Genomic DNA, 14,313 nt, shown 5'->3' with positions numbered 1-14,313 from the left:
ACAGACTGCTGGGTTGTTACATTGTGTTAGTCTATTTAAAATCAAATCACATTTTATTCATCACATGCGTAAAGAACAGGTGTGGACTAACAGTGAAATGCTTCCCAACAATGCAGAGAGAAAGAAAATAGAGAAATAATAGAAAATTAAAACACATAATAATAATAAAAAGTGATAATAGATACATAGTGAGTAACTATAACTTTCCTATATACAAGGAGTAATAGTACCAAGTCGATGAGCAGGGTTACGAGGTAATTGAAGTAGGTATGTACATATACATACATGTACATACATGTGAATTGTTAGATACTAATGCATAACATCTGCTAAATATGTGTATGTGACCAATACAATGATTTGATTTGATAACTATGATTAAAGTGAAAAATGGTAAACAATAGCAGCAGCGTGTTCACTGTAATGAGTCAAAAACGTTACTGCAAAAAGGGTCAATGCAGATAGCCCGGGTAGCTATTTGGTTAGCTATTTATCAGTCTTATGGCTTGGAGTTAGAAGCTGTTCATGTTACCGCTTGCCGTGCGGTAGCTGAGAGAACAGTCTATGACTTAGGTGGCGGGAGTCTTCTGACACCGCCTGCTATAGAGGTCCTGGATGGCAGGGAGCTCGGCCCCAGTGATATACTGGGCTGTCCACACTACTCTCTGTAGCGCCTCGTGGTCGGATGCCAAGCAGTTGCCATACTAAGCAGTGATGCAGCCAGTCAAGATGCTCTCAATGGTACAGCTGTAGAACTTTTTGAGGATCTGTGGCCACATTTTTTTCACCCTCCTAAGGCGGAAGAGGCATTGTTGTCCCCTCTTTACGACTGTGTTGGTGTTTTTGGACCATGATAGATCCCGAGTGATGTGGACACTGAGGAACTTGAAGCCCGCGACCCGCTCCACTACAGCCCTGTTGATGTAAATGGGGGAGTGCTCGGCCTTCCATTTCCTGTAGTCCACGATCAGCTCCTTTGTCTTGCTGATGTTGAGGGAGAGGTTGTTGTCCTGGCACCATACTGCCAGGTCTCTGAACTCCCTATAGGCTGTCTCATCATTGTCGGGAATAAGGCCTGTCATCTGCGGCTACAGATGCGAGTGCTACGGTGCGATAGACATTTAAACAAGTTACTATGTCGTTCTTGGATACACGGACTATGGTGGTCTGTTTGAAACATGTAAGAGACTTGCCAGCTTGTCGGTGCATGCTCTGAGTATGTGTCCTGGTAATCTGTCTGGCCCTGCGGCCTTGTGAATGGTAACCTGTTTAACTTCTATGGGCTACGTGGGACGCTAGCTTCCCACCTGCAGGACACAGCCAGTGAAATATCAGGGCGGCAAATTCAAAAACAACAAAATGTCATAATTCAACTGTCTCAAACATACAACTATTTTACACCATTTTAAAGATACACTTCTCCTTGATGTAAGCACATTGTCCGATTTCAAAAAGGCTTTACAGTGAAAGCAAAACATTAGATTATGTTAGGAGAGTACATAGACAAAAATAATCACACAGCCATTTTCCAAGCAAGGACATGCGTCAATAAAACCCAAAACACAGCTAAATGAAGCACTAACCTTTGACGATCTTCATCAGATGACACTCCTAGGACATTATGTTACACAATACATGTATGCTTTGTTCGATAAAGTTCATATTTATATCCAAAAACAGCATTTTACATTGGCGCGTGATGTTCAGAAAATGTATTCCCACCAAAACCTCCGGTGAATGTGCACATCAATTTACAAAAATACTCATCATAAACGTTGACAAAATATCTAAAAATTATTTAAAGAATTATAGATAGACTACTCCTGGATGCAACCACTGTGTCAGATTTTAAAATAGCTTTACGGAGAAAGCATATTTTTCAATATTCTGAGTACATAGCTCAGCCATCCCACAAGCTATACAGACACCCGCCAAGTTCGGGGCCACCTAAACTCAGAATTAGTATAAGAAATATTCTCTTACCTTTGCTGATCTTCGTCAGAATGCATTCCCAGGACTGCTACTTCCACAAGAAATTTTGTTTTTGTTCGAAATAATAATCCATATTTATGTCCAAATACCTCCATTTTGTTCATGCGTTCAGAGCACTATCCAAAGGCATAACGCGCGAGTGCAAAACCAGAGACAAAAAGTCCAAATGTTCCATTACCGTACTTAGAAGCATGTCAAACGCTGTTTAAAATCAATCTTTATGGTATTTTTAACGTAAAATTGCGATAATATTCCAACCGGACAATAGCGTATTCATTCAAGGAGAAAAAGCTTGCGCACTCGCGGGATCGAGCATATCCAATCCCTTTGTTGCCAGGCAGTCCACTCAGTAACTGAGCTCCTATTATCTGCCCAGTGACAGGAGAATGCTGAAACAACTTTCTGAAGGCTTTTGACAGCCAATGGAATCCTTAGGAGGTGCAACGTAACCCCACAGATACTGTAGTTTCGAAAGGGACTAGAAAGAAGAACTACAACTCTCAGATCCTCCACTTCCTGGTTGACTTTTTCTCAGGTTTTTGCCTGCCATATGAGTTCTGTTATACTCACAGACACCATTCAAACTGTTTTAGAAACTTCAGAGTGTTTTCTATCCAAATCTACTAATAATATGCATATTCTAGTTTCTGGGCCAGAGTAGTAACCTGTTTAAATTGGGTACGTTTTTCATCTGGCCGTGAAAATACTGCCCCCTAGCCCAGACAGGTTAAAGGTCATACTCACATCGGTTACAGAAAGTGTGATCACACAGTCATCCAGAACAGTTGGTTCTCTCACACATAATTCAGTGTTGCTTGGCTCGACACGAGCATAGAAGGCATTTAGCTAGTCTCTTAGGCTCGTGTCACTGGGCTGCGCATGGCTGGGTTTCCCTTTGTAACCCGTGATAGTTTGCAAGCCCTGCCACATCCGACGAGCATCAATCAGTGTATTAAAATTCGATATTAGTCCTGTAATGAAGCTTTGCGTGTCTTGCTCCTTGAAAGCGGCAGCTCTAACTCAGTGCGGATGTTGCCTATAATCAATAGCTTCTGGTTGGCATATGTACGTACAGTCACTGTGTGGACGACGTTGTCGATACACTTATTAATGAAGCTGGTGACTGATGTGGTAAACTCCTCAATGCCATCGGATGAATTTCCGAACATATTCCAGTCTGTGCTAGAAAAAATGTGCTGTAGCTTCATCAGCTTCATCTGACCATTTCCGTATTCAGCTGTTACTTCTTGTTTGAGTGTTTGCTTGTAAGCAGGAATCAGGAGGATAGAGTTATGGTCAGCGGATGACGAGGGAGAGCTTGCTTTGTATGTGTCTCTTTGTGTAGACTAAAGGTGATCTAGAGTTTTTTCACCTCTAGTTGCAAAGGTGACATGCTGGTAGAAATGAGGTAAAATGGTTTTCCTGCATTAAAATCACAGGCCACTACGACCTTTGCCTCTGAATGAGCATTTTCTTGTTTGCTTATGGCCCTATACAGCTCCTTGAGTGCGGTCTTAGTGCCAGCATCGGTTTGTGATGGTAAATAAAATATAATGGATGAAAACAATTGGTAAATAGAAGGGTCTACAGCTTATCATGAGGTATTCTAACTCAGACGAGCAGAACCTCAAGACTTCCTTAATATTAGAGCTTGCGCACCAGCTGTTGCTATCAAAGAGACACACACCATTCCCCTTGAGCTTACCCGACGCTGCGGTTCTGTCCTGCCGATGCATAGAAAAACCAGCTAGAATATTATTGTTTCAGAGAAACATAAAATATTATAGTTCTTCAGATCCTGTTGATAGGATAGTCTCGAACGGAGCTCGTGTACATTCACCAATAGAACAGAGGGTAGAGGTGGATTATTTACTCCCCTCCGTAGTTTCATCAGGGTACCCGCACGTCGGCCTCTATATCGCCGTCTCTTTCTCTTCAGGGTGTCGGTGATTAGGTCCGGGGCTAACAGTATGTCCTGTGCCGCCGACTCATTGAAGTAGAAATCTTCATCCACATCGAGGTTAGGGCTGAGCTATAGCTGTGTTTGTGAGTCAAGGGCGGATCCCGAAAATGGTTCTTCTCACAAAAACGTCTGTAAAGTCTGAACGGTTTGAGCTACAAACTATTATGACCCATCTATGAAAAGCTGAGACTCTTACGGACATGCACTGTTTTGCTCTATGACGCTCACAAGCCACACGAGTCGTTAGAAGGTAAGAGGTTATTCTACATAGAAGATCATAGGAAATCACAGGTCATAGTGTCTATAATACTGTAATAAGCTCACATAGTTTCTGTCACAAACTCCCAACTCCACACAATTGTCACTGACGAGTTGGATATTAATTTCCCACTAAGCAAACAATTTCAGGCTTTTGCTTGGCAGACCTGTCCCTTCTACTCCCGGTCCTCCTCTCTGGCGTTCATTGTCACCAGGTTACTACTCATCATTATGCACACCTGCCACCATCTTTACGCACACCTGCGCTTCATGACACTCACCTGGACTCCATTACCTTCCTGATTTCCTCCCCTATATCTGTCACTCCCTTTGGTTCTTTCCCCAGGCGTTAGTGATTCTGTTCCTGTGTTTTATGTTGGTACGCTACTCGTGGTTCTTGTTTTGTTCCATGTTTCAATAATTATTAAATTCACTCCCTGTACTTGCTTCCCGACTCCTAGCGTACACGTTACAGAATAACGCCTCACCAAAGGGAAGCAACAGTGATTTTTTTTTTAACTCGTGCCGTCGGGTCCAAGGGCGGCTGCCAAAGCAACCGGGGATGCCTCAGCTGGCTCGACAGGTTCTCAAGCCTCGGTTGGCTCATCAGGCTTCCGTTGCCAACGCTAACGGGGATGCCTCAGCTAGCTCGTCAGGCTTCCATGCCTCAGCTGGTTCGTCGGAATCCCATGCCTCAGCCGGCTCATCGGACTCCAGCGACTCAGCTGGCTCTACAGGTTCCCGCGCCTCCGCTGGCTCTGCAGGTTCCCACACCTCAGCAGAAGCGAGATTGGCCTGGTCCTCAGGACCGTCCCTCTGGTCTGCGTCCTGTGGCTGGAGCCGCGCATCAGGGAGGGGGTACTGTCACGTCTACTCCCACTCCTCCTCTCTGGCGCTCGTTGTCACCAGGTTACTGATCATTACGCACACCTGCCACCATCGTAACGAAGCACCTGCGCTTCATGAGACTCACCTAGACTCCATCACCTTCCTGATTTCCTCCCCTATATCTGTCACTCCCTTTGGTTCTTTCCCCAGGTGTTATTGATTCTGTTCCTGTGTTTTTATGTTGGTACGCTACTCGTGTTTCAGTTATTATTAAATTCACTCCCTGTACTTGCTTCCCGACTCCTAGCATACGCATTACAAGACCTTATTTGTTTATTGACATTTGTCATTAAAATCCATGAATTTAAATGTTTATGTCAAATTGTTTTGTGTTCTACTTGTAGCCCTGGTTGTCCGCAAAAGAAAATGATAAAACAGAAAGTAGAGAATTTTGTTCACTGTGGGAGGCCTACGACCAATGGAGTTAAAACGAAAATAACCTGATTCCGCGTTTGTATAGGACTCAAAGCTAAAATGTATGTTTTAAATAACTATTTGAGAACCAGAGGACCTTGTACAACTCTTCCTCTCTCCTTCCATCTCACCCTCATCTCCATGTCCGTCTCCAGCTCTGCGGTGGACTTCAGGACAGGGACCAAGGTGGCCATCAAGAAGCTCCACAGGCCCTTCCAGTCTGAGCTCTTTGCTAAGAGGGCTTATCGGGAGCTGAGGTTGCTCAAACACATGAAACATGAAAATGTAAGACTTGCAAGCCAATAGTCCGAAATCAACCCTTATCCCATTTAATTGCACTACTTTAGTCCTTAAGGGTTGCAGTCCTCAAGGCATTTTTGCGCCCTGAGTGACACTTAGTAATTGCAAGCAAGTAGCCTAAGTGATTGCCTTGGGTAATCCACTCCACACACAGTCTCTGATTAAATGGCAAGGATGAAAAGCAGAGAGGCTCCCGAAGACCAGAGTTGTGCATACCTGCCCTAAAAACACTAGGCTTATTAGCAATATACTGTAAGCTAGGCTTATAGGGTGTTTGTTTCTTTCTGTATCTCCTCTCCAACTGCTATGTAACAACCTGATCAAAACCTAATATAAGTTGTTTATTTTCCCTCGTTCTCTCCCTGGGGTTAGGTGATTGGCCTTGTGGATGTATTCACTGCTGACCTCTCCTTAGACAGATTCCATGATTTGTGAGTACACTTTTAATTTTCTTTTCATATTTGGTCACGAACGTCAAGTAAACAAAAAATGGAAGTTGGAGACAATATCCACATTCCACACCACTGGATGTTTAGCAAAGTCAAAGTTCCATCTTTCCTCTCCATGTTGGTTGGTCATTGCGAAGATATGTAGACATTTAGTCTCTCTCTCTCTCTCTCTCTCTCTCTCTCTCTCGCTCTCTCGCTCTCTCGCTCTCTCACTCAGCTATCTGGTGATGCCTTTCATGGGAACCGATCTGGGGAAGTTGATGAAGTTACAGCAGCTCTCAGAGGACAAAGTACAGTTCCTGGTCTATCAGATGCTGAAAGGACTCAAGGTGTGTCTCAGTCACACACAATCTCATGAATACTTCTATACAGTACATGCATGTATATAAATATGTGTACACCCTGATATTGTATGTTATTGATGGAAATGCCTGTTGTATTCTTTTATTACAGTATATCCATTCTGCTGGCATAATTCATAGGGTAAGTGAATCTCCTTTTTCCTGTGTGTGTTTGTGTGTGAGCGGCTACTCAAAATGACCCAATGAATGTTTGTATCTGCAGGACCTCAAACCAGGGAATCTGGCCGTTAATCAGGAATGTGAGCTCAAGGTACGCAGTCACACACCCAGTGCTCTGATAACCTATAACATATCATATGAATTGGATTCGTAACATATCATACGAATTGCACACAAAAAAAACAGGGACAACTTTTGGCTCGTGAGCACCACTTTCAAAACTACTGGCTGAAAGAGGGAATCTTTAATAGCCTTTGCACAGACCAACAGACAACATTTCTCTCTGTTGACTTTCTTGTCATGGTTTGATGCATGAGCACAGTTTTGCAGCAATAATGACTTCCATATTATTTTGGAGTGTTATAGCTGTTATGATGTAGGTACAACGGTATAGTGCAGTCATGAACTGTCCCACTGATGTGCAATTGATTACTTTGACTGACAGCGGCTATTTTGAAGGATGTTTTACTTATGATTGTGATACAGTTGAAGTTGGAAGTTTACATACACCTAAGCCAAATACATTTAAACTCAGTTTTTCACAATTCCTGACATTTAATCCTAGTAAAAATTCCCAGTCTTAGGTCAGTTAGGATCACCACTTTATTTTAAGAATGTGAAATGTCAGAATAATAGTAGAGAGAGTGATTTATTTCAGCTTTTATTTCTTTCATCACATTCCCAGTGGGTCAGAAGTTTACATACACTCAATTAGTATTTGGTAGCATTGCCTTTAAATTGTTTAACTTGGGTCAAACGTTTCGGGTAGCCTTCCACAAGCTTCCCACAATAAATTGGGTGAATTTTGTCCCATTCCTCCTGACAGAGCTGGTGTAACTGAGTCAGGTTTGTAGGCCTCCTTGCTCGCACATGCTTTTTCAGTTCTGCCCACACATTTTCTATAGGATTGAGGTCAGGGCTTTGTGATGTCCACACCAATACCTTGACTTTGTTATCCTTAAGCCATTTTGCCACAACTTTGGAAGTATGCTTGGGGTCATTGTCCATTTTGAAAGACCCATTTGCGACCAAGCTTTAACTTCCTGACTGATGTCTTGAGATGTTGCTTCAATATACCCACATAATGTTCCTGCCTCATGATGCCATCTATTTTGTGAAGTGCACCAGTCCCTCCTGCAGTAAAGCACCCCCACAACATGATGCTGCCACCCTCGTGTTTCATTGTTGGGATGGTGTTCTTCGGCTTGCAAGCCTCCCCCTTTTTCCTCCAAACATAACGATGGTCATTATGGCCAAACAGTTCTATTTTTGCTTCATCAGACCAGAGGACATTTCTCCAAAAAGTACAATCTTTGTCCCCATGTGCAGTTGCAAACCGTAGTCTGCCTTTTTTATGGCGGTTTTGGAGCAGTGGCTTCTTCCTTGCTGAGCGGCCTTTCAGTTTATGTCGATATAGGACTCGTTTTACTGTGGATATAGATACTTTTGTGCCTGTTTCCTCCAGCATCTTCACAAGGTCCTTTGCTGTTGTTCTGGGATTGATTTGCACTTTTCGCCCCAAAGTACTTTCATCTCTAGGAGACAGAACGCATCTCCTTCCTGAGCGGTATGACGGCTGCGTGATCCCATGGTGTTTATACTTGCGTACTATTGTTTGTACAGATGAATGTGGTACCTTCAGGCGTTTGGAAATTGCTCCCAAGGATGAACCACACTTTCTGAGGTCTTGGCTGATTTCTTTTAATTTTCCCATGATGTTAAGCTTGAAGGTAGGACTTGAAATACATCCACAGGTACACCTCCAATTTATTCAAATGATGTCAATTAGCCTATCAGAAGCTTCTAAAGCCATGACCAAATTTTCAGGAATTTTCCAAGCTGTTTAAAGGCACAGTCAACTTAGTGTATGTAAACTTCTGACCCACTGGAATTGTGATCCAGTGAATTATAAGTGAAATAATCTGTCTGTAAACAATTGTTGGAAAAATTACTTGTGTCATGTACAAAGTAGATGTCCTAACCAACTTGCCAAAACTATAGTTTGTTAACAAGACATTTGTGGAGTGGTTGAAAAACGAGTTTTAATGACTCCGACCTAAGTGTATGTAAACTTCCGACTTCAACTGTATGTGGTTGTTTTACCTACATTAGTTGAATGCAGAGAGCATCAGCTGAATGACTAAAATGCAAATGTAATGTCCAGTAATAATAAAAGTGTGTTGTGTCTGTGTCAGATCCTGGACTTTGGCCTGGCGCGGCAGGCGGACAGTGAGATGACAGGCTACGTGGTGACCCGCTGGTACAGAGCCCCGGAGGTCATCCTCAGCTGGATGCACTACACCCAGACTGGTCAGCAGCACACCATGCAAACACTCCTCTTAACTGGTCCAGGATCAGATGTGTTGTCAAGTCGCTGATGGTTAAGGCTAATACTGGAATACAGACAACAGATCCTGGATCAGCTTTTTAACAAGGATGTAAATTCATCTGAGTGGTCTACATAGATGACAGAGTCAACTGAATGCGTTAAAGCCCATAGAGAATGGTAGAATGTCCACAAGGTAGTGCTCAAGCCTGTATTTTCTGCCTAGTGATGAATGCCCTTCAACATGGTTTTACCAGATTTAAACACCAACCATGTTAATGGAGGTTCTTTCTATCAGTTAACAGTATTCTCTCCCTTTCCTCTCTTCTCAGTGGACATCTGGTCTGTGGGCTGCATCATGGCAGAGATGCTGTCAGGGAAACCACTGTTCAAAGGCAATGACCGTATCCTGATCTGACCTTCCCATGAGCCCTCCTATCCACTGTTGCACAATACACATATGAAACTTTATTACTGTGGTTAATGTTGTTTATGTTGGAATCATACTTGCTTCCATTCTTACTTTTCGGTTTGACTGACTAGAACTAGATTATAACCTTATCATGGCCAGAAGGTTTTGTTTCACTTTCACACTAGACGCAATGTGTTTCTCGATGAGGATGTGTTCAGTATGTAGTTTGACCTTTGAACCTTGACCTGTGGAGCACAGACCTGGATCAGCTGACTGAGATCATGAAGATCACAGGGACACCCACTCAGGAGTTCATCACCAAACTGCAGTCTCAGGATGTGAGTCATGTACTTACATGCCAAACACATACTATAGGTCTACATGCACACAGGCCTTGATTAAATAGGTTGACGTTCTCTTTCTCAGGCTAAAAACTATGTCAAAAGCCTTCCCAAAGTGCAAAAGAAAGACCTTCAGGCACTCTTTTCCACAGTCAACCCACAGGGTAAGACCATCACCATGTCATGTATAGTGAATCTGCAGTATCCCATCGTCATGACTACTGTTCCTATGTCTGCTGTCTGTATCTCTCTGTTTAGATGTGTGCATTCCCTCCTCTTAGGTGTATTGAGACTCTGATGATGCACTTTAAATTAAATTTGACTTGATTTTATTCTATATCTCCCTTCCCTTCATCTCCAGCGGTGACAGTTATAGAGCGCATGCTGCTGCTGGACCCAGAGAGCAGGGTGACGGCAGCGGCGGCCCTCGCCCTGCCATACTTCTCAGAGTTCAGGGAGCCAGAAGAGGAGACCGAGGCCCAGCCATACGACCACTCTGTAGACAACTCTGATCTGCCTCTGGAGCAGTGGAAACGTAAGGAGGGGAAGGCTGGGACAGAACCCAGGGTGTATTCATTGGCTCCAAATGGAAGATTATGTACTGAAACAGCGAGGATTACCTGGACTTGTCCATTAGAAGTGCTCGTTTTCTGTTGCAAAACGTTTTGCTACTGTGTGCCCTAATGAATATGATCCCAGGACAGAGGTGAGGTGGTTAACATTAAACCACTATTTAAGGCATTTTTAAAGCATATCCAGAAGTTCTGGGGTGGTATGACAGAGTCAGGCCTCACTGGAGCAGGGACTTACTTTTCATGTGTTGCTGATGTATTTTACAATGAGCTACTACAATACGCATATTTTCAGAATTTCATTCTCCTCCATGAATTTCAATGATAACCTTCTCTATGTAAACACTGATATGTTATGTATCTGTCTTCTCTTTCTCCTTCTGTTTGTTGACAGGTCACACGTTCACAGAGATCCTGTCTTTCCAGCCCATAGTGGTAGAGTCCAGGGAAACCGCACTGTAAGATGAAGCGTCACACATGGGAAAACAACCCCCCCCCACCACCATTTTTACAAGTGTGCCATCCTCTGTTCAATCAACATTCTCAGTCCATCGTGTGTGTATGTGTGTGTGGGGGTCCTCCCCTTGTGTGTAGTTTTTCAGCCATTTTCACACCAATGTGTTGTTGCCTCCTGTATAAAGCCCATATTCAACTGACATTCTAGGATGTTTCCTTGTGTGTGTGTGTAGCTGTGTAGTCTAAATATTTGTCGGTAACCACTACTGATCTTTCCTAAACCTTGTAATTCCCTCTTATTGCCTTAATGAAAGAACAATACCATACAGCCAAACAACATCTGAAAACCATTTACTAAAGTGTAAGCACAGAAGCAGTTTTCTGCCAAGGAATGCACACACATAAAAATCATTGGTAGCCTGTAAAAAGTTGCGCAAAAAAATCTATTTGTTTATTTGCCATTTACTGTAATTTTTCCTTACACTGGTTGTATTTTTTATTAACCCAGTTGTTCCAAAAAAATCCCAGATATGCCACTATGCAAATATTATGCCATTAGGCTACTAACCCCAATATGTAATCAATATAGTTTTTTTTTTAGATGTATGTAAAATAAAATAAAAGTATGTTTTATGATGGGAACATGCAGTGAATGCTCTGCCTAGAATAAAACAAGGCAACAGTAAACATGTCGTCCCCCATGAATGATGCAGCGCACCCCCAATTGCGATATTGCGTGTACCCACAGATTATCCATTATTATTGACCAGATACTCACCGCTCTAACAATGAAAATACATGTCTTCAAAAAGGGAAGGCAGTTAGCCTGGGTACCAGGCCAGGGCTTGACATTCAGGTACATTTGCCAGTTGCACACCAGGCCAAGATCACAGGAAAGCAAGTTATATTCAATCATGGGTGATTTCATGTTTCATTTGCAGTCTGGGCAATTATCTTTATATTGTAGCCAACCATAAAATCTGATATTTACACTGTTTGTTTGGAGAAGAAAATATAAAACCATCCCCCCTCTCAATGATGACATATAGCCTATATTAAACCGTTTAAGATGTAATATTACCCAGAAATGAGCCCAATAACAAATTGATGAAAAGCAATATCTTTAGGTACATAGTCCATATTTATCAGGCAGGTGTGTTATTATAGCAATAAACCTGATCACCTGTCTGATGCAGCATCGTGACTACATGTCTGAAGCATGGGGTTGCTCCTCTGCATCGTTTACCACAATAGGCTAATCATTAGCTAGATCACAGACTCTAAATATGATCTTGTTGCTTGTTTAATGTCCTAAAAAGAACTCCCACTGGCACTAATAAAATCGTGGGATTTTTACAGTGTTTAATACAGTGTAATTGTGTGAATTTTACAGTGACTAATAGGTATACCATTTATGCATTGGAATGGCTGACGCACTTCCCGTGGTTACGGAAGGCCTAAAGGCTAGAGCTACCTCTTACAAGGAACGGGACATGGACACATACAAGAAAGCCCGCGATGACCTCCGCCGAGACATCAAACATGCAAAAGGACAATACAGGAGGAAGGTGGAATCCTATTACACCGGCTCCAACGCTCGTCGTATGTGGCAGGGGTTGCAGATGGATTACAAAGGGAAACCCGTGAGATGCCCAGTGATGCAGAACTCCAAAATTAACTAAATGCCTTTTATGCTTGCTTTGAGTAATACGACACTGAGTCTTGCGTGAAAGCCTCTATTGTTACGGATGACTGTGTGATCTCGCTCTCTGTGGCCGATGTGAGTAAAACTTTTAAAAAGGTTAATTCTCGCAAAGCTGCCAGGCCAGACGGAATAACAGGGCACGTTCTCAGAGCATGCGCAGACCAGCTGCCAAGTGTCTTCACGGATATTTTCAATCTCTCCCAGTCTGAAATCCCAACATGTTTCAAGGTGACTATTATTGTCCCTGTTCCCAAGAACTCCAAGGTAAATGACTATCGCCCTGTAGCACTCACATCTGTAATTATCAAGTTCTTTGAAAGGCTGGTCATGACACACATCAACACGATCATCCCAGACACCCTGGACCCACTCCAACTGCCCCTCCACCGACCACCTCTCCTCTACCACCGACCACCCGTCCTCTCCTCTACCGCCTCACCACTGACCACCCCTCATCTCTGATTAAATAGGATCCCAAGTATCCAAAAATGTCATCAGTGCTTTTAAAGTTGATGACACTGCTCTTAAAATAGCATGTTCTCTCATCTGTAAAATAAATATCCAGAACTGATTAGTGTTATTAGTGGTCCAAAGTTTGGATGGCTGCTCTACACTGTGTATGCCTGACTCTATCTGTATATGTGTGTACTGTAACTCTATACTGTATATTTAATGTCTCACAGGAGCAACAAACAGCCTGTTATTTGTGTATTTGATATTCACCATGTGACTGTGCTTGGTTCCAGATGTTTGAGCCTATCTGGGATCCACATCTAGAGAGAGCGAGGCATTCTGGGGCTAGTTTACAGCAGCCTGCATTTCCTCATACATTACTACATGTGTTGTGTACAGTACTGTAATATAAAGGCAGAGTGATTGGTGTCTGTAAGGAGATGTATACTGAAATGATAGAGTAAAGTCATAAGCAGCATTGCCATGTACACAAACTGGGCATTTACTGTAGTGGTGCTCTGTAAATATGAAATATTAGGGGTTCTTCACTGTCCCCATAGGAGAACCCTTTTTGGTTCGGGGTAGAACCCTTTTGGGTTCCAGGAAAGGGTTTTACATGGCTCACATCAATACCAGCCAGTGGAAAGCCTGGGTATGGCTCACATCAACACCATAATGCCGAAAACCATAGACCCACTCCAATTCGCATACCGACCCAACAGATCCACAGATGAAGCAATCTTAATCGCACTCAACACTGCCCTTTCCCACCTGGACAAAAGGAACACCTATGTGAGAATGCTGTTGATTGACTACAGCTCAGCATTCATAGTGCCCACAAATCTCATCACTAAGCTAAGGACCCTGAGACTAAACACCTCCCTCTGCAACTGGATCCTGGACTTCCTAACAGGCCGCCACCAGGTGGTAAGGGTAGGCAACAACACATCTGCCATGCTGATCCTCAACACTGGGGCCCCTTAGGTGCGTGCTTAGTCCCCTGCTGTACTCCCTGTTCACACACGACTGCGTGGCCACACACAACTCCAACACCATCATTAAGTTTGCTGACAACACAACAGTGGTAGGCCTGATCACCGACAACTATGAGACAGCCTATAGGGAGGTCAGAGACCTGGCAGTGTGGTGCCAGGACAACAACCTCTCCCTCATTGTGAGCAAGACAAAGGAGCTGATCGTGGACTATAGGAAGAGGGAGGCCGAACAGGCCCCCATTAACATCGACGGGGGTGAAGAGGAGCG

General features: G+C 43.3%; 1 protein-coding gene across 1 annotated transcript in view; it reads left to right on the top strand.

Moving 5' to 3' along the window:
• The window catches only part of mapk12a (mitogen-activated protein kinase 12a), a 28,380-nt gene extending 17,286 nt beyond the window's left edge, over positions 1-11,094 (top strand). The window contains exons 2-12 of the mRNA XM_014148206.2: positions 5,671-5,800; positions 6,188-6,246; positions 6,482-6,593; positions 6,718-6,747; positions 6,829-6,876; positions 8,981-9,095; positions 9,444-9,515; positions 9,782-9,861; positions 9,950-10,028; positions 10,226-10,399; positions 10,831-11,094. Coding sequence (XP_014003681.1) covers positions 5,671-5,800; positions 6,188-6,246; positions 6,482-6,593; positions 6,718-6,747; positions 6,829-6,876; positions 8,981-9,095; positions 9,444-9,515; positions 9,782-9,861; positions 9,950-10,028; positions 10,226-10,399; positions 10,831-10,898 — 967 coding nt within the window. The 3' untranslated portion in view covers positions 10,899-11,094. The remainder of the gene's footprint in view (positions 1-5,670; positions 5,801-6,187; positions 6,247-6,481; positions 6,594-6,717; positions 6,748-6,828; positions 6,877-8,980; positions 9,096-9,443; positions 9,516-9,781; positions 9,862-9,949; positions 10,029-10,225; positions 10,400-10,830) is intronic.
• The last annotated feature ends 3,219 nt before the right edge of the window (positions 11,095-14,313 follow it).

Source organism: Salmo salar, chromosome ssa16 (genome assembly GCF_905237065.1).
Source record: "Salmo salar chromosome ssa16, Ssal_v3.1, whole genome shotgun sequence".
NCBI classification, from domain to species: domain Eukaryota; kingdom Metazoa; phylum Chordata; class Actinopteri; order Salmoniformes; family Salmonidae; genus Salmo; species Salmo salar.
This window is presented reverse-complemented; position numbering and strand designations above follow the sequence as displayed.